Raw genomic sequence first — 20899 nt, forward strand, 5'->3', positions numbered from 1 at the left:
TTTTCCTCATGAGGAGAAGGACAAGGCAGCACAGAGAGAGGCTCCCTCTCTCCCCTCTATTCTGTCCTCCATTACCTCTGCCATCCATGCACGCTCCCTCCTCACCTTCCTATCCTTTTCCTCATGAAGCAAAGGATAGGGCAACACCAAGGGAGGTCATGCGTGCCACCCCCAGATGCTTCACCCACCACACTGGGTGCCACAATGTCACTGCCTCGCCCCAATAATTTTTATAATGTCAGGTTGTGCTTATACTATTCATAGTATTGGTAATTGTTACAGTGTTTCCCCCCCCCCCCCGCCCCCCATGCTGAGTTAAATATAGCTTATGCTCAGCTAAGTAAACATAAGCTTGCCACCTTGCAGCTTTTTTATTTACCAAGTCTGTAGCTGCTGTTGTCTCTTGTAGCTGTTGGCTGCTGGTAGCAGATGCACTGAAGTAGCATTGAAGAACTTTGCAAGCCTCCTCTCTTTTTCTCAGATATTCCAACTACCAGTTCACTTCTGTTTTGCTGAGCTTCAGGAGCTCTCAGAAGAAGTAACCCTAGCCTGAAAATGGCTGCTAGAGGAGGTAAACGTTAGTCCTTCAGAGAGCAGGTTTTTCTTATGTGAGCTGTTAATGCTGCAAACTCTTTATATTATAGAAATTAAATTATATAGGCTGGTATCCCGTTGGTTACTCCAGCTAGAATAGATCCATTAAATAAATTGCTGAATGATAAATCATCATGTTGATAAAGCTAATAGATTCAATAAGTCTAGTCATGACTACAAAAAATGTAAACCATAAGTTTAAGCCATAGGTGCAGTGACAATCTAGATTGATTATTTATTTTGTAGCTCTGGTTTAAAAGTTTCAGCAGTAGTTCATAAAAGAAGACATTTGGGTTTATTATTTTTTAGTGAAAAATAAAAATATATTAGGTTTGATGGCTAATATCTAGTCTTTCAGATTTTTATGCATGATGAAATTTCATGGAAGACTTACTGTTCATGCACATTTCGTATTTGCCTAAAAATCTGGACCGTATCTTATCATTTATAAAGTGCAAATTCCATTGGGTTCATGGACTAGCTTCATGGAGCTGTAAGACTGCTGTGTGCCATTTGAAAGAACATCATCATTATTTCTATAAATTATGCTTTAAAATATGTGCTACCTGAAAATGGTATTTAATTGTACATGTTTTAGTATATATGTCAGATACATTCTTATTAGTGGAATAACTTTGATACACATTCTACATTGTATCTTAATGGATGTATCATATGGTAAAAATGATGAAACTTCTGTGTTAGTGTACTAAATTAGCCCTTGCTGAAGACATTCATTCATTCATTCATTCATTCAACTGATATCCCACCTTTCTCCTGCCAAGCAACCCAAGGTGTCTTAACAAAAATTGAAAATAAAGGTTTAGCAAATATGTACTGTTACAGAAGTTTTAAAAATGAAACATAAATTCTATTTAAAATACAGGCAAATAATATGCAAGGAGAATAGGTCTAACAAATACCATGTCAGGCATTTTAAACTAAGCCCTCATAACCTCCAGCAAAACTATTTAACATATACCTTGTGTTGACATGCTGTATATGCTTAGCTTTTCCCTCTGCTCACTGTTTGAAGCAAACTATAGTTGTATTCTAGTGAACAAATACCAACAACATTTGAATTTCCCCTTTTTTTCTTTTTCTATGTAGGTTAACTCAGTTGACCTTCCTGGCTGATTTCAACTGTAGAACACTGTTATATTTATAATGCAGCTCTGACAGAAATTGTATTAAACTGCTTCTGCAGCTTTTTTCTGTTCTTTCATGAAAGCATGCTGATATTTTAAAAAAAGAAACAAGACCCTGAATGCTTGTTACTTCTTAATTAGCAATGAATGCGTGTAACCTCTTAATTAGTGTTGTATAGTGGTACAGTATTTTGTTGTTGTTGTGTATCTTGATCTTTTTTAGTGGAAGAACGTTTAAAGGATTAAAACTGGCCTTTTAAAATTTCTAGTTACCGGAATTCGTACATGAAGAACATCTGCATAGACATGCTGCGACAGGGCTATCACAAGTCTTTCGCTGAGCTCTTTACTCTGATAGAGAACTGGAATGCCTTGAGGGAGGCCTCAGGCCCTGGGTCAGCCATATGGCTGGAGAAATCTCTCGGGGAGCAGCCTGATAAGTTGGATCAGCTTCACTACTTCTTGACCAGGGCTGAGGCAGCCCAGCGATCAGGTAAATAGCAAATTTGGGGTTATAGAACAGCAATGTGTGCCTGGGGAAGATTTTGAACTGTTTCATATAGGAATCTGAAACATTTTGGAACTTAAGATATTTCACCTTTATTCAGCTGAACTGTATTGTAGAGCAAATATGGAGGTGACTTTAAATTGTGAAGCTTATAAGTTAGACTGAGACATTCAGGTAACAAAATGAGAATGTTTAATATGTTTAGATGGCACCAGTACCCTTTTAAAACATTTATATTTGTGATAACTAACCTCTCAGTCACTACCTTTTCAAGTTTCTCTTCTATTTAGATCCTTTTAGGTATTAATTCTGTTTAATTTGTAATTAGAATGTTTCTCTTTTTATCAAATTTTCTTTACAGATAAAGTTATTTTTTCCAAGCTGTTCTATTCCATATACATTTTCCTACAAATCCAAGGTCATCCAGTTGGTTAATACTCCTTTCTATACATGTTTTAAAATATGACTATTAGTATTTTGCAGTAAATAATAGATCAGTATATTCTTCCTCTAATTGCAAATGTTTTTTGCAGTCCTCTATCCATTCACACATGCATACTAACTTTAGAGGAAATAATTTGTAAATGGTGACGAGTTACAGCCATAAGCCCCCCCCCCCCAAAAAAAAAATACACCACTGGTACTACTGATACCTGGCTCATTTGAGGAGAAAACAGATCATGATAATGCTGTTTGGAAGAAACAAGATAGGGAACAGAAATTGTTTTAAAGGAAATAGCATGGAAAACTTATCCCTAGGGTGAAGTGAAGAAGAAAGTCTAGGGATGAAGGATTAAGTTCATATATTTCAAACATGGTACAAGATTTTTCCAAATATTTGTATTTGAATTGGGAAGAAAGCTCCCAGAACACCAGATAGAATGATAGTCTGGAACCTCCTATTTCAGAACTTGGAAAAATTACTTACATCTCCCCACCCCCAGTTCAGAGGGTTTACCTTCCTTGCTATCTAAGTCTCCAAATGGTTAATATTTTTAAGAGCAGATGTGCCATTTATTGGACTTGGATACAGAAGAAGGAGGAGTGAAAATAGGTGGAAGGAATATCAACAATCTATGCAGATGACACCATAGTACTAGCAGAAAACCTCACAGACCTGGAACACCTACTAAGGAAGATCAAAGAAGAAATTGCAAATGCAGGTTTAATGTTGAACATAATGAAAACAAAAACAATGACCACCAACGACCTTCACAAGTTCTATCTAGACAGTGAAGAAATAGAAATAGTAAAAGAATTCCTATACCTGAGATCCAACATTGATAGAAATGGGAACCCAGTCAGGAAATCAGAAGAAGGTTAAGAATAGGGAGGGTGGTTATGAAAGAACTAGAAAAGATTCTAAAATGCAAAGATATTCAACTGAGCACAAAAGTTAGAATCATACAAGCCATTGTATTCCCTGTTACCAAGTATGGATGTGAGAGCTGGACAATTAAGAAAGAAGATAGGAAGAAAATCCATTCATTTGAGATGTGGTGCTGGAGAAGAGTGCTGAGGATCCCATGGACAGCCAAAAGGACAAACAGATGGGTCCTAGAGCAGATCAAGCCAGGAACCTCCCTGGGAGCCAAGATGACCAAATTGAGGCTGTTGTACTTCGGATACACCGTGAGCAGGAAAGACTCATTGGAAAAGACAATAATGCTGGGAAAGGTGGAGGGATGAAGGAAGAGACAAAGGCCACATGCTAGATGGATGGACTCTATTAAAGAGATCACAGGTATGGGTTTGCAGGAATTGAGTAGAGCAGTGGAAAACAGAGGGGCCTGTTACAGACAGGCCAAAATAAAGCTGCTTCGAGTCACAGTGGAGGTATGGTGTTTCAATGATGCATGCATCCTAAGAGTCCAGAAGCCACACCAAAGCCACACTCCAGCACTAAGGACTGGAGCATGGCTTTGGTGTGGCTTCTGGACTCTTAGGATGCATGCATCATTGAAACACCATACCTCCACTGTGACTCGAAGCAGCTTTATTTTGGCCTGTCTGTAACAGGCCAGGGTTTTGGAGATGTCTCATCCATAGGGTCGCCATGAGTCGAGATCGACTCGAGGGCAGTTAACAATAACAACAAAAGTAAATAGAATTGGAAATACTGCTATTTATCCTACTTAACTTATCTTTTAAAGGTATGGTCCATAAGAATTGCAAATTTCCAGAATTTTGGTGCTTGAGTGTAGAAAATCATACAACATGTTGAACTGAAATAGTTTTTTGTTAACTAAATTAACAAATTCATATTTTGTGTTGGTATACCTTGCAGTATCACAAAAGTCACAGTGGCTGTAATAGAATATTATTGTATATGATACTTTCTGGGAACACCGGTTTCTCATGCAGATGCATCAGTTCCTTCACATCTATTGCTTAGTTCTCATTTGATTGTCTTGTTTCTTGACCAGGCAATTGTGGTATTCCTTAATTGAATAAATGGACTGATATGTACTAATATGCATGGAGTGGCTCTTCTGTCTTTCCTAGAAGTCAGTGCCCCCAGTCTGACCATTAATACAGAAGCCTGGTGTTTAACCTCTGAAATGGGCTTTAAAAATCTCAAAATGAGATGCTTATGCTTTCTCCTTGCAGAGTAGAACATAAGGGATCAAGAGAGAGGCCTTTGGCTTCTTTCAAATCTATGGACAACCTGGCTTTCAAATAGATCAAACGATGCCATCATAAGCCGACATCCAAAGGAATAAAAATCATACACACATATAGAAGCATGGGTTTTAAATATTATATGTGCTATATTCACATTCACAAATATTATATGTGCTACATATTCTGAGTCATCAAACACTTTATTTCATCAAGCACAACAAGGTATGTACCAGTAAATAGTAATACATTTGTTAAATGGTTGTATAATGTACCTAATACATATATGGATAAGAAGAGGAAAACAAAAGAAAAAAGTGAACCATTCCTAATTGGGAGAAAGCAATACCAACAGAGTAGCTTTAACCTCTCTTTGCTACTGAATATCAAAGCAGTAGTGTTCTGTAAAATTATGCAAATAACTTAGGTAAGTACCCTACTATTCTCAAGAGATTGAAGTGACCTGAGGCTGACTACTGTTACTGTCGCAGTCTTGATTGAATGAACTTTAATGTGACCCTTAAGTGTCTATCCTTTCAGTGAATAAGAATAAGTAGCGCTCAAAGACAACCGTTCCAGCACAATTGTCTTGAACACAAACTAGCCAAATAGGCTAGACTCTAGCTGCTAGAGTCATAAGTAGAAAGCAGAATTAAGACTTAAAGCACCATTTTCGCATGTATCTTTGTATTTTTAGAATACAAATCTTTGAAGATAACTTTCAGAAAACCGAGATTTTTTCCCCGAAATGCCCAAACAGATGTATGTTTTGTTTCATCTTAGTTCAATATTTTATGAATCATCTTAAACCACTAATATACCACAGGTTACAATGATTTCTTTGAAAATCAAATTGTCCAGGAACATTTCATGCAATCAACAAGGTTACCTTGCTCAGAGCTCTTTCAAATGGGGAAGGATTTTTTACAGAACTTAGGAAGTCGAAACATTCCGAAGGCTGCTTTGACATGTTTGCTCAGTACTCCTTGCCTAACTTGATACATCTGCCTGAAAGAGTTTGAGTGATCCAGGAAATAGTTAATTTTCACATGATAGTCCTTCAGATATTTAAAGATGACTCTTAGGAGTCAAATGACTAGGGTCCAAAATGCATGGGCCAAATAAGGTGGCTTCTGGCTAACCATCTTGGATGAGTACCATGCAGAGGAAGATGCTAGGGTGGAAGAGGTCACTTGCCATACACAGGAGGCAGACAGCTGGAGGAGTGTCACAAAGAGAAGTAAGCCAAGAAGGAATTGTTCGGGGAGCTTGCAGCTAGAGAATCGATTCGAAGCTCTTTCCCTTATCAAGGAGGATGAAGAAGAGCAGCATGGACAGACTTCAGGGACAGAGCAGGGGAGCCTGAGAGTCCCACCCGAGGGAACAGTCACTGCTAAGCCTCGGAGGAGGCGTGTGGCTCGTGTGGGGGACTCCTTGCTGAGGGGTACAGAAGCAGTGATATGTAGGCTGGCAAGATGTCTCAGAGGTGTGTTGTCTTCCAGGTGCAAATCCGTGATGTGACAGAGAGGCTGACAAGACTGGTCAAGCCTACTGACAATACCCCTTCCTTTTGGTCCACGTGGGAACTAATGATACTGCAAGACACCGCTTCAGAACATCAAAAGGGATTACGAGGCGCTTGGTAGGAAGCTCTAAAGGAATGGATGTACAGGTTGTTCATCTCGTCTCTTCTGCCAGTTTGAAGGGCATGGTCCAGGAAGGGAGAGGAAAATGCGGATGTGAACAACTGGCTTCGCAGATGGTGCCGCCGAGAAGGATTTGGATTCTTACTCCATGGGCTGCGGTTCCCCGAGGAGGGACTTCTTGCAAAAGACGGTTGCATTCCACACCAGTTGGAAGAAATGTTTTTGCCAACAGTCTCAAGAAACTTGATCAGAGGGCTTTAAACTCAGTTCCGAGGGGAAAGGAGACCATATTAAGGAAGGCGAAGGGATGCGAAAATAGTCAAACTGACATAGGAAACAGAAAAAAAGTGCAAGGACCCAACAGTGGGAGCAAAAAACTTGCATGGCAGCAAGTAAAAGGGAACTATTGTCTGCGATGTCTCTACAACTATGCACAGAGCATGGGAATAAGCAAGATGAACTCGACCCTAGTACAACAAAGCAATATGATATAATAGGCATCACTGAAACAGGTGTGATGAGTCTCATGATTGGAATGTGGAAATAGAGGGGTATAACCTTATTAAGAGAAATGCCAACAGGAGGAGGAGGAATAGCACTATATGTCAGAGATATTTACACAGATAAATGAGAGTCCTGGACATCAATCATGGAAGCCAGGTGGAGAGCATCTGGGAAAATTACAAGGGGAGGGAAACACAAGGTGTTCGGTGGGAGTCTACTACAGACCCCCAAGTCAGACTGAGGAATTGGATGATATCTTTCTAGAAACAGATGACCACACCAGTCACAGAAAAGAGGTGTAGTAGTGATGGGCAACTTCAACTATCCTGATATTTGTTGGAAGTCAAACTCAAGCAAAATCCTCAAGGCCTAGCAAATTCCTCACTTGCCTGGAAGACAATTTCATGGTCCAAAAGGTGAAGGAGGCACACGGGGGTCAGCTATTTTAGATCTTGATCCTAACCAACAAAGGATGACTTGGTTAAGGGGTGCAAGTGGTTGGATCCATTGTGTGGAAGTGACCATGTTTCTCCTGGAGTTTGTTAATACAGTGGAACGGAGAAGCCAGGCATAGTCAGACACGCATCCTGACTTTAGGAGAGCGGATTTCAGTAAACTTAGAGAAGAACTATTGGGCAATTCCATGGTCAGAAATACTAAAAAGATAAAGGAGTTCAGGACGGATGGGACTTTCTCAAAAGGGAGATACTGAAGGCACAATTTCAAACAGTTCCCATGAGAAAGAAAAATGGGAGGTGTCTCAAAAACCAGGATGGATGACTAAGGAACTTTCAAACCGAGCTAAGTTTGAAACGGAACATGATAAGAAATGGAAAAAGGGGGAAATCCCAAAAAAGGAATTCAAAGAAATAGCAGGCATGTGTAGGGGTAAAGTCAGAAAAGCTAAAAGCACAGAATGAACTCAGGCTTGCTAGAGAGTTTAAGAACAATAAAAAGCTTTTTGGATATGTCGCAGCAAAAGAAGAAGAAAAACGATAGGGCCACTGCGTGGAGAAGATGGCCAAAATGCTAACAAAGACAGAGAAAAGGCAGAATTACTCAACACCTCTTTGCCTCCGTCTCTCAGAAAAGGAACAAGGTGCTCAACCTGAGGATAATGGAGCAGAGGACAGGATAGGGCATTTCAGTACAGAATAAGTAAAGAGATAGTAGAGGACACCTATTAATCTAAATGAATTTAAGTCTCCGGGACCAGATGAACTCCATCCAAGGTATTAAAGACTGGCAAATGTATATCGAGCCATTGGCAATAATCTTTGAAAACTCCTGGAAACAGGAGAGATCCCAGCAGACTGGCGAAGGGCAAACGTTGTCCCCATCTTCAAAAAGGGGGGAAAAGAGGATCCCACAATATCGTCCAGTTAGTCTGACATCAATCCAGGAAAGATTCTGGAGCAGATCATTAAACAAAGAGTCTGTGAACATTAGAAGGCATACCCATAATCACAAAAAGTCCACATGGGTTTCAGAGAAACAAGTCATGCCAGACAAAACCTAATCCTTCTTTGATAAAATTACCAGCTTGGTAGATGAAGGGAATGCTGTGGATGTGTATATCTATTTCATTCAAGGCCTTTGAACAAGTCCCCCATACATTCTGCAAACAAGCTTGTAAAATGTGGGCTAGACAAAGAAACTGTTTAATTGATCTGTAATGTCGATCGGCCGAACCCAAAGGGTGCTCAACAATGGCTCCTTTTCTCCTGGAGAAAAGTGACCAGTGGGGTCCCACAGGCCTCTCCGGGCCCAGTGCTATTCACCCTTTATCAATGACCTGGATGACAGATTGGAAGCATACTTATCAAATTTGCGATGATACCAAAATTAGGGGGGATAGCTAATACCCCAGAGACGGATCAAGATTCAAAATGACCTGAATAGACTAGAAAGCTGGGCCAAAGCTAACAAAATGAAATTCAAACACGGGAATGTAAGGTATTGCCCTTAGGGCGGAAAAATAAAATGCACAGATATAGGATGGGTGCACCTGGCTGAATGAAAAAATACGTGTGAAAGGGATCTGGAGTCCAAGTAGACCACAAGTTGAACATGAGTGAACAGTGTGATGCGGCAGCTAAAAAGGCCAATGCTATTTTTGCTGCCTCAATAGAGTATAGTGTCTAGATCAAGAGAATAATAGTGCCACTGTATTCTGCTCTGGTCAGGCCCCACCCTAGAATATTGTGTCCAGTTCTGGGCGCCACAATTCAGAAGGACCTTGAGAAACTGGATCGTGTCCAAAAGAGGGCGCACAAACAATGGTAAAGGGTCTGGAAACCATGCCCTATGAGGAACGACTTAGGGAGCTGGGGATGTTTAGCCTGGAGAAAAGAAGGTTAAGAGGTGATATGATCGCCCTGTTAAATATTTGAAGGATGTTCATATTGAAGAGGGAGCAAGCTTGTTCTGCTGCTCCAGAGGAACAGGACCCGGAACAATGGATGCAAGCCGCAGGGAAAGAGATTCCACCTGAACCTTAGGAGGACTTCCTGAACAGTTAGGGCTGTTCGCATGGAATGCACTCCCTCAGAGGGTGATAGGTCTCCTTCCTTGGAGGTCTTTAACAGAGGCTGGTGGCCATCTGTCAGGGATGCTTTTGATTTGGATTTCCTGCATGGCAGAAGGGGGTTGGACTGGATGGCCCTAGTGGTCTCTTCCAACTCTATGATTCTATGATTCTACATGACCCCCCCCCCCCCAAGTGTCTGGAGCTGCTCCAAGGCCAAGCTGGGGGGGCGGGGAGCTGGCCCCCAAAGAGCAAATATAGTCTGTTCCTGCCGGCAGTTGGCTCAGGACTGCCGTGCAGCTCGCTTCAGGAGCAGGCCATGCTGTTGCCACGGTCCCGACCTGATCACAGCCACGAGTGGCCTTAGGCCACTCCTTCGGGCCATGTGCTTCAAACCCGAAAATGTCAAATAGTATTGGCTATGCATAGTTATCTCAACCATTCATTACTGGGCTTGGTTCCATTTGTCAGTAACCATTTTAAACTGTGGTAGAATTCAAAGATCTCGGCCCCATACAGACAGGCCAAAATAAAGCTGCTTCGGGTCACTTTGGAGGTATGCTGTTTAATTGATGCATGCATAATAAGAGTCCGGAAACTGCGCCAAAGCTGCGCTCTAGTCCTTAGGACTGGATTGTGGCTTTGGTGCGACTTCCAGACTCTTAGTACTGTACTCATGCATCCTTTAAACAGCATACCTCCAAAGTGGCCTGAAGTAGCTTTATTTTGGCCTGTCTGTATGGGGCCCTCACTCTGTTACTCTGGTTGAGTATGCAAAGGAATCTTGTAGCACCTTTTAAGTCTCAGGTCCAAACACACTGCAGAAATAATACAATTTGAAACCACATTAACTGACCTGGCTCAATGCTAGGGAAATTTGGGGACTGTAGTTTTGTGAGACATTTAGGCTTCTCTGTCAGAGAGCTCTGGTGCCACAGTAAATTACAGTTCCAAAGATTCCTAGCACTGAGCCAGGGCAGTTAAAGCAGTCTCAAACTGGATTATTTCTGCAATGTGTTTTGGACCATAGTGTCAAAGGTGCTGCAAGATCACTCCTTTAAACTGTGGTGCCCAGAAAAGGACACAGGACTCTAGATAAGGCCTGGCCAAAGCTGAATAGAATAGCGCTATTACTTCCCTTGATCTATATCTATATGCTATAGTTCTGTTGATGCAGCCTGCAGTTGTGTTTGCTTTTATGTTGCTGTATTACATTGTAGATTCATGTTTAGCCTGTAGTATAGCAAGGAGCCTAGATACTTCCAGTGCATGTTGCTATTAAGCCAAGGGTCAGACATCCTATATTTACACATGTAGTTTTTCCTGCCTAGATGTAGTTCTGTATATTTATGTGGAATAACACTGAGCCAAAGACTGAATCATTCTCTCCAGAATGTTAAGAAACCATTGGTGAGTAGTCCTGGATTTGTTCCATCAAGCAACTACAAATCCAGTAACATAGTCTGGCCCACATTTCAAGCAAGACACACTACATCTCCAGCAGTCCCTTCATAAAATCATAGAGTTGGAAGAGACCACAAGGGTCATCCAGTCTTTAACCCCCTGCCATGCAGGAAATCTAAATCAAAGCATCCCCGACAGATGGCCATCCAGTCTCTGTTTAAAGATCTCCAAGAAAGGAGACTCCACCACTCTCCAAGGAAGTGTGCTCCACTGTTGAACAGCCCTTACTATATCAGATGTGTTACTTTAAGAGAGAGAGGGGTGGGATGAAATTTGTACAATGTTAATAAGCACAGCTTTCTTTTCTACTTTGTGCTCATAGATCACTGGTTAATTATCTATTTTATAACCTGTCTTGGTATTGACAACAACCAGTAGTTGTCTGTGCCACATTTTTGCCTCTTTTCGAACAAGGTGGTAATACAGTCAGACCTCCAAATCCACAGATTCTTTATCCATGGATTCAACTATCTACAGCTTCAAAATATTCCAAACATATATTAATTCCAAAAAGTGAACCTTGATGTTGCTATGTTATGTAAGGGAAATCATTTTACAATGCCATTGCATTTAATGGGATTTTAGCATCCACAAATGTTGGTATCCACAGGGAGGGCAGTCCTGGAACCAAGCCCCAGTGGATATCAAGGACCTAGGGGCCTCATTTTTCACTGAAGATTCTCAAAAACCTCTGAGCCTCTGAGATTCATTTTCAAAGCCCTTTATTAACTTAGATGCAGTACATTTGGTCCCAGAGACTCAAATTCATTTAAATGTTCCCAAATCACCTCTTTTGCAGCTCATTCTAATATGCCATTTATCCTTAAAAATACCCTGAATTCTGAAAGAATGTTTACCACAAAACTTCATTGATATAATCTCTGATAGAGGTGTGAGTTAAGAATATTTATGTACTTATTTATCTATTGTGGCCTGTAAATTTAGCAAAAGCATTGGCTGCTTCTTATTCTTAAGGAAATCAGTGGCGGGTTACAAACGGCCCTCAAGGGGCCGTTTTCCCGCCGCCGCCATTCGCTGCGTAGGGAAGCCCCAGCTGCCAGACCGCGAGGCTTCCCTGCGCAGCAAAAAAGGAGCGGCGAAATGCCGCTCCTTTTTGTAACGCGGAAGTGGCAGCGCGTACTTTATGGCGGTTTATAACCCGCCATAGTGTCTTCTTGCTTGTACTACTTCCTGTTTCTGCAGTTAGTTGGCTGGTCTGTGAACAGAAACTGTCAGTGTGAAATAGGACTTGTAGTTCTGGAGCTTAATTTCAAACACAAGAGATCTGTTGCTCAAAACTATTTAGAATTGTTTCCTGGTCCAGCAAATTAATTTCATTTATTCAAAAAGGATTTGGGGGAGGTAGAAATTGAAGAGCCACTGAGAATCTGCATTCATTTTAATGACACAGTAACAGTGAATGTTGTAGTGATTGTAGCAATGGGATAAAGTCACTCTTGGACAAAAATATCTCTTCTTTAACAGTCTTTCACATTTATGGGCTATAAAATGTAGCCTGACACTAAAGGGATAGGGGAGCCATTTTGTATCAAGTTCTTCTTTCCTTCCTTTTGTTGAAGTCGAATGGAAAACATCTTCGCAGCTCCTTTTCCCATCCAGTCCAGATCTAACTCTCCTGCAAAGTGCATCCAAAATCTGATATATGCCTCATATGGAGAAAGGATGATTGCAGGATTAGAGAAAGACAGGTCCACACACTGGGAGGGAGGGCAGCTTTGCTGGGTTTGACATGGGTTACCAAGGAGATACAGTGGACCCTTGTTATACGCTGGGGTTTGGTTCCAAGATCCCCCGTGTATAATAAAATCCGTGTATGCTCAAGTCCCATTAAATATAATGACATAGCAAAATGGTGTCCCTTATAAAAAATGGAAAATCAAGGTAAATTTATACTTTTTTGGAACATTTTCAAACCGTGTATACTTGAATCCATGTATAAAAAATCCGTGTATAAGAAGAGCCGACTGTACTATGTAATATAAGCCTTGTTGGCATTCATAGCTTCACAGAATCCTCTGTTTATGGACAGGAAAAGGAAAGGAAAGTTTAAGGAAAAGTAAACATAATGTAGCCTTTGGGGATCCCTGTTGAATTGTATGAAACTTGATGTAATGGCGGTGGTGGTTATGTAATTTCCGACCTACGGTGATCCTAAGGCAAACCTATCATAGGGTTTTCTTGGCATGTTTCTTCAGAGTTTGCCATTGCCATCCTCTGAGGTCGAGAGATTATGACTTGACCTGCCCAAGGTCACTCAGTGGATTTACATGGCCAAACTGGGATGCAAACCCTGGTCTCTGGAGTCATAGTCCAGCAGTCAAACCAGTATACCATGCTGGCTCTTATGCTGGCTAATACACTGATGTTATTAGCACCACATTATTATTATCAGTGTTCTGCACTAAAGTCCCCCTTGAGAGAGTGAAAAATGGTAGTGCAGGATCAGAGCCAGCCACAAAAGGGTAAGAGATGGTGGTGGTGCATGCCATTATCAGCTAGTAAAATACTGAATTACTTGATCTCTAGGCACCACTTTGGAAATTGGTAAATTCATTGCCACAATGATTTTGTGGAAGCAAGGAATTGTAGCATAGTGAGTGTTGGGAGCAGAAGCTGAAGTGAGTGTGCAGGGAGTACACAGATGGGATCTGGATAGACAAATGAAGACAGGTTCATGAAGACAAATATCAGCAGTAGGTTGGTCCCTCCACTGTTGCCATTCATCTCACAATAAGTCTGACCAGAGCCAATGTGGTCCTGAGGTCTAAAATATTTTCCCGTCTCTGCAGTATGACAATGGCACAAATAAAACTGCAGTTCATATTTCTCCGTTTCCCACTTTCTTAAGATTGGCTTATTTACAGGAGTTGAAAATCTGATGAGCGGCCTCCAGCTGTTTATTTATTTGATTTATATCCTGCTTTTCTCCTGGAAGAGACTCAAAGCAGTTTACAATATAACTTAACACAGAATATCTAAAACAATATGGAGTATAAAAGTTAAAATGTATTAAACCATACATTCAATTAAACTACTGATTTTAAAACATTAAAAAAATCAAAACAAAACACTTAAAAGACAGATTATGCACTAAAAACACCACACAGAATTGCAATTACTTTACCTTGGGCAGCCAAGACTGTTTAACAGGGTCCTTTTCCTGCTGGCAAAAAGGCAGCAGAGAGGCAGCAGATCAGACCTTCCTTGGGGTCTAGGAACAACCACAGAGCAACTTCTGTCCCATATCCTTACCAGTTAAAGTCTGGAGCTGAGCTGCATAAGGCTTTATAGGTCAAAACCAGTGCTTTGAATTCTCTGTGAAAATGGTTCAGCAGTCAGTGAAGCTATGTCAGATTTGATGAGGAGTCCAAGAGCATGAACCTGAGGTTTCAGGGGGAGTGTGTCCCCATCTAACACTGGGCTGAATCCCTGTTCCCTGGTCTGTCTTTTAACTGACCAGCAGCACCTCTGTCATGTCTGGATTAAGCTTCAATTTGTTTGCCCTCCTCCAGTTCATTACTGACAATAGGTACTGTCTGTTTTTCCACCCTCATAGGCTTTGCTTTCTTGAAATTTTATTGTCCAATTTCTACATTAGTTAAGCATTGTGTCACCTTTTGAAGCTGGCTAATTTTGCGGTGAAGTGCAGCTTGATAACTGGTTGTCAATCAATAGACAGTGCCAGAAGAGCATTGATTTTTAATGTAACCGTACTAAGCTTGAAGTTAACTCACACAAAATACTTCATTTCTGTATGTTTCTCAGTAAAAGTTATGCTTGTTTTACAGTAGTTGACTCTGACTGATCACTACAAACTGTAAAGAAGAATATATATGCTATCTAAAATAATGAAGCTGGTCTATGGAGAGACTTGAGATCCTAGCTCTTAAGGATAGTATTAAAGGGTAAAAGCAGGACAAGTGTTAGTGACAGGGGACCTTCTGAGCTTGGAAGTAAAAAGCAACGTAGGTTTTTAACCTGTCACAAGCATCTTGAAATTGCTTGTTGTTCCATGTCAAATATCATCGAACCTCTGTCTAATAATGCATAATATGTACTTTGTGTACATAATAGAACATGTTTGTATTTCTCATTAAAAATCAACAGAACTCAGAAGAAAGCTCCATACAGAAAGACTTCTGTATCATCATGTGGGGTGGGCAGGAGGATGGAGGTGTAGAATGTAAGTGTAGCTGATTATTAAGGGAGATAGCACAGCAAAGCATGTTTTTGACTTATGTTTATTGAAGTAAAGTATATTTGCTTCTACCTAACATATAATTATTTTCTTTTCACTGAAGAACATTATGAAGAGATGTATGCTAACCAACTCAGTTTGGCCCATTGCTTCAATAAGCCTGAAGACAAATGGTTAAGGAATTACTTCTATGAACAGTGTTACAAAACTGCTCAGCTGATTAAAATTGATGGTGGCAAGAAAGAAGCAGAAGCACATTCAAATATGGGTCTTCTTTATGAGGAGCAAGGTAGGTTACTTTCAGATGGCTTACATATTAGTAATAATACATTTCTGTATGTTTGTCAGCTTTACTGGCTTAAAAATCAGACCGGGTTATCACATTAAAGGCTATAATCCACTGCTAACATAGTCACCATTTTCTTTGCCTTGTCTTTTTATCCTTTTTGACATGTATGTGTTTTCTTAGCCACACCTGTGTCTGGTTTCCTCCCCTCCTCCCGACACATCACACAGCCATGATTTGCCATAGTTCCCTCCTAATCCATCCAGTCTTTGTGATGAGCAAAAACAGTTATGCCTGCTGGAATTTTGTACATTCTTTGGCATTTTGTTATTGATGTTGTTGTTGTTTTTGCTTCATCCTTTACACTTCTTGTTACATGCCCTAAGTTCTACCCTTGACCTATCTACTGGTCATATCAAAGTCCATAATTTTTGGCTCTAAAACTTGCTCTTGACTTATATATGAAGTTGACTTATAGTCAAGCATATACCCATTTCTCTTGTATCACCCAGAATTTACATTTCAGTTCATGAGTTATAGGTTCTCTTCTTTTATATCAGTAGAAGTTACTTGTTGAGGTAAAATAGTCCCAATTCATCAGCAAGCTCTTTCATTTCTGCTTCTAATATATCATGCTTATGGGGTAATTAAAAAGGTTGAACAATCTCTGCTATAAGGCTTGAGTGCAAGCCTCCTCATGGTCCCCTGTACTCTTCCCGCATCTGAACGGCAAAAAAGGTATGCTGGAATGCCCAGAGCAGGATCCGGACTTATGTGAGGTTCACCATTGATCTTCCCATACCAGGGAAGCGATTTTTGCTGGTTATAATACAGTCTCTAAGTGGCAACTGTCATACTAAGTGCTCCCCCCACCCTTCCACAGAGCTGCTTTGAAGGGCTGCTTTATGAAGCAGTCTTCAACCTGGATGTGGGGACTATTTTTAGCAGTTAGACATTTCTGTCTCTCCATACTCAACATTCTTTCAGGAGACTCAGAGTTTGTCATTGTACTGAAGGCAGTGGGTGAACCATATTATAAATTCTATTTGTAACATTAGCTTTTTTTTTTTTAATCTACTTTCCAAACCCATCTGTGCAATAATACAGGTTAACAATACTGCTATCAATCCCCATTTTGTGGTCAAAGAAAATATACTTTGCGGCTTTAAGATTAGGAATTTGTCTGATGCAGGAATAGAATATTTTGGCTAGTATATTTCCTGCAATTTGAATTTATCCAGTTATATTTTGGCAGCTCAGTACAAGATACGAGAGATTTATACTCCTCAGTTAATTCCGGTTAGAATTTAGGTCAGTACCCTTGCCAAAGGTATATGGTAACAGTTTCTACAATCACTGGTGTCCTTCTTTGGCCATGTGGGAACAGGGAAGAAGAGCCATAAAATCTAAACAAAATTTCAACTCCAATTTGCAACTGAAAAAGTAACTTCCATTGAGATCCAGGCTGTTTCTGTCCTGTGTGAGGATATCTGCCCCTTTCTTAAGCAGAGAACATTGGATTTCTCAAGAAGCCTCTGTACTGTTACATCTGGAAAAACTTTTCAGTGCAGTATAGATAAAACTTGCCAAATGTAGTCACAATGAAAAGGTTTTACCTTTGCTGGAGTCATAAACAACCTTAAGTTGTAGTCCCTCTTTAGGATTCCCCTGTTGTGGCTAAATATGTTATCACAAGCCTTGATTTCAGTAAGGCTTTTGACAGGGTTCCCCATGACATTCTTGCAAACAAGCTAGTGAAACGTGGGCTGGACAACGTAACTGTTACATGGATTTGTAATTGGTTGACTGGCCAAACCCAAAAGGTGCTCAACAATGGCTCTTTTTCATCCTGGAGAGAAGTGACCAGTGGGGTCCCACAGGGCTCTGTCCTGGGCCCAGTGCTATTAAACATCTTTATCAATGACTTGGATAACAGAATTTGGGGCATACTTATCAAATTTACAGATGACACCAAATTAGGAGGAGTAGCTAATACCCCAGAGGACAGGATCAAAATTCAAAATGACCTTAATAAATTAGAAAGCAGGGCCAGAGCTAACAAAATGAAATTCAACACAGAGAAATGTAAGGTACTGCACTTAGGGTAGAAAAATGAAATGAACAGATATAGGATGGGGGACACCTGGCTGAACGAGACTATGTGTGAAAGGGATCTGGGAGTCCAAGTAGACCATAAATTGAACATGAGTTAACAGTGCAATGCGGCAGCTAACAAAGCCAATGCGATTTTAGGCTGCATCAATAGATGTATAGTGTCTAGATCAAGGGAAGTAATAGTGCTGCTCCTTTTTGTTCTGGGGAAAAGGTGTCTTTGCCGCCATGATGGTGGTTTTCCCCCTTTTCAGCAGCATGTGGCGTCTAAATGCCATGCCGGCAAAATGCCTCAATGCAGCTTCACAGTGTGTTCCCGGCGTGAGGCATGCATTGTGCATATACCACACCCCCAAGCCACTGGGAAGCTGGCTTTTTTTCCTGGTCTGTACTGGCAATCAGAGTCAGTATTGTATTGTGTTTATTAGCTTTTGAAAATATTGCATGTCTTTCATTTTTCTCCCCTCTCTGTTATGACTAGAGAATTTTGGTCTATGATCAGACTTTGCTGGATTTTTAGGATTCAGTTTGCCTTTCAAACATTAAAAGTGAAGTTGCTTTAAGAAGTAATATACACATTAATATGTTCAAAGGGTCTTGCTGAATGTGACTCATTATCCTTAGCAACCCACTGCCTATTTAATGGAACACAAGACCAAAATAAATAAAAATCAGTATTTAAGTGCATTGAAAACTAGGGCATTGGAACAAAAACATTGCATAATCTACTGGGAAAAAAAAATCAACTGAGCTTTGAAGAATGCTGCATAGGTCACTAGACACTTGCCAAAAACTGACTGTGCTATTCGGCCTGATCTATTTGCCATATGTGCAAGATTTTTTTTGTAATTAGCATTTTATTATTGCAGAAGTGTGAAGCATAGTTAACGAAAGTAGAAAAATAATAATTTACTCCAAGGGAGTAATTTGTGGCTGGAGAATCCACAGGATTCCTTCATTATAAAGGATTTAACAACAAAGTCTTATCTGCTGGAAAGGATTAAAGAAATGTGGATTATTGTATTCAGTATAGGTTACTGTTTTTATTGTCTGGTCAATATGGTATATAACACAATGAGATCAGTTTATTTCAGCAAGGAGTACTTTCCAGAGTAAGTAATGCCATTATTTAAAATAAAAACTCTGGATAGAAAGTGAATTTTATAGGTTGTTTATATTTGGTATACAGAGTCCCTATTTTTAAAATTAGCTTTTATTTTTCATTCCTTAAATGTAACTAGAATAGCTAGTTTTTAATTACTTTTAAGAATTTGAATGCAACAATCTTTTGGCCTTTAATATAAAACATGTTTTCCTCTCCACCTCATTTGGGTCTGGTGCAAACTGTTTGGGCGACATCTGATCAGTTCACAACCAAACCCACCATATACCCTTTACACATTTTTTTTAAATCACCTTTTGTTGTGGTTCTTCTGAAGCCCTCCAGAGCAACTGCAGGTGGCTACATACAATGTGCTTCTCGTTGCTGCAGGAGCCGCTTCCTTTTGAGGTCAGAACGAGATGCCCAGACATGTGATGAATGCTGAGCATCTCATTTTCTGCCTCAGAGGGAGCAAACTGCAAGTGGTGGGCAGCACAGCGGGATGCACACATGAATAACCTCTTGCTGTTGCTCCAGAGAGCCAAGTAATGGGGAGATGTCAGGGCAGCTCTAGGCCCATAATACTCCAAGGCCATTCTCTGAGTATTCTGGCCTATGCAGACACCACCCTAGTGAAAAAGGACCCAGTTCCTGTTCATGGACCATCTATTCTGTGAGTTGGAACATCCCTAAACTGAGTGCAATAAACTTCCATCATTCTTGTTGTTATCTTCATTCAGTACATTTTCTGTGCCAGATATCAGTTGGGAATCTAAAATATATTGATGATAGCACAGCTCTCATTTTCAAATAATCTCAGCCAGTGATCTTCCTGAGTTGTTAAAAAATCTTAGGGGTATAGTTAGAATCTTGTGACTTACAACAGTAGTGGTATTTGGTATCCAGAAACCTAGGGTCCAGGGAGGGCACCCACAAATTGTAGCAGTGGGGAAATTAATGTAGCTCAATGGGGAGCAGTGAGAAGGCCAGAGTAACTCTAGCTCGGACTTTGGTTCCAAACTCAAAGAACTCCAGCGGCAGGTTCCAAATTAGTTAAGTTTATTTCTAAAAAGGGGAATCAATTCACACACAAAACACTCACACACATACACACGGATTAAAATACAAAAGATGGTAGTGGATAGTGTTTTTTAGGGTAGGGCAGTACATTACCAATTACAAAGGTGATGCGCCAGTCTGGAGAAGGCTATGTGTTGAATGTAGCTCAGCCCTCTCCCATGGCTGCAGTACTAAGAAATCTGAATCTGAATCTGACATAGTTTCTGCCTGATTCCAAACTGGACCAAAAGTGGGAATGCCCAAATGAGGATATTTATGGGACAAATTGTGTCTTGAGGTAGTTAGAGTGGATTTTCCAGGGATCCCAGAAACAATGGGATTCCCAGCTGGTTGATGGTTTTAACTTCAGTGTTACATAAGGAATATTTTTGGTGGATGGCAGTAACAGTGATCTAATCAAGCTGTGATAAAATCAGGATACTCTCAGGGAGTTTGGAACAGTATGAAGCATTGTGAAAGACAGTGGAGGCTAGCAGGGAGATTGACTTACTCCTTTAGGCTGAAATACAGTCATCCCTCCATATTTGCGGCTTTGATATTTGCGGATTTGATTATTCATGGATTTCATTAATATGGTTTCTCTAGGAATCTCTAGGTCCTCCAGTGCAACTCTGTGGTCAACTTTAACTAAAAGTTGCACTGAAAGACCATTTGTAGCTACTCCAGTGCCATTCTATGGTCAGTGTATGTTGGACATTGACCACAGACCTGCACTGGAGGATCTAGAGATTCCTAGAGAGGTGTCCTCTCAGGTAAAAACAGTGTTTTTGTTATTTGCGGTTTTTCCATTTTCATGGGGGTCTTGTTCCCCTAACCCTAGCGAATATGGAGGGACAACTGTACTTCTTTTGTGTGGTAGGCGGCTGGGAAGAAGCAATACTTACACCCATTAAGATTCATGGGTCCTTTCCACATGCACTTAGGTCTTATATGACCACTCATGAGAGGTTCACTTAAAGATCATCATGACCTTTCCACAATCATTCCGTTGGCCTCTGTATAATTGCTATTATAACAAAATATAACAAAATATTTGTATCTCAAAATAAAGTGTACTGTATATAGGGTGTGCTAATTAACTACTAAT

General features: G+C 40.4%; 1 protein-coding gene across 7 annotated transcripts in view; it reads left to right on the forward strand.

The window, feature by feature from the left end:
* The window catches only part of TTC29 (tetratricopeptide repeat domain 29), a 139039-nt gene that overhangs the window by 22462 nt on the left and 95678 nt on the right, over positions 1–20899 (forward strand). For all 7 annotated transcript variants that reach the window (XM_042470703.1, XM_042470706.1, XM_042470702.1 and 4 more), the window contains 2 exons: positions 2012–2235; positions 15336–15521. In XM_042470703.1, coding sequence (XP_042326637.1) covers positions 2012–2235; positions 15336–15521 — 410 coding nt within the window. The remainder of the gene's footprint in view (positions 1–2011; positions 2236–15335; positions 15522–20899) is intronic.

Source organism: Sceloporus undulatus, chromosome 5, assembly GCF_019175285.1.
Source record: "Sceloporus undulatus isolate JIND9_A2432 ecotype Alabama chromosome 5, SceUnd_v1.1, whole genome shotgun sequence".
Lineage (NCBI taxonomy): Eukaryota > Metazoa > Chordata > Lepidosauria > Squamata > Phrynosomatidae > Sceloporus > Sceloporus undulatus.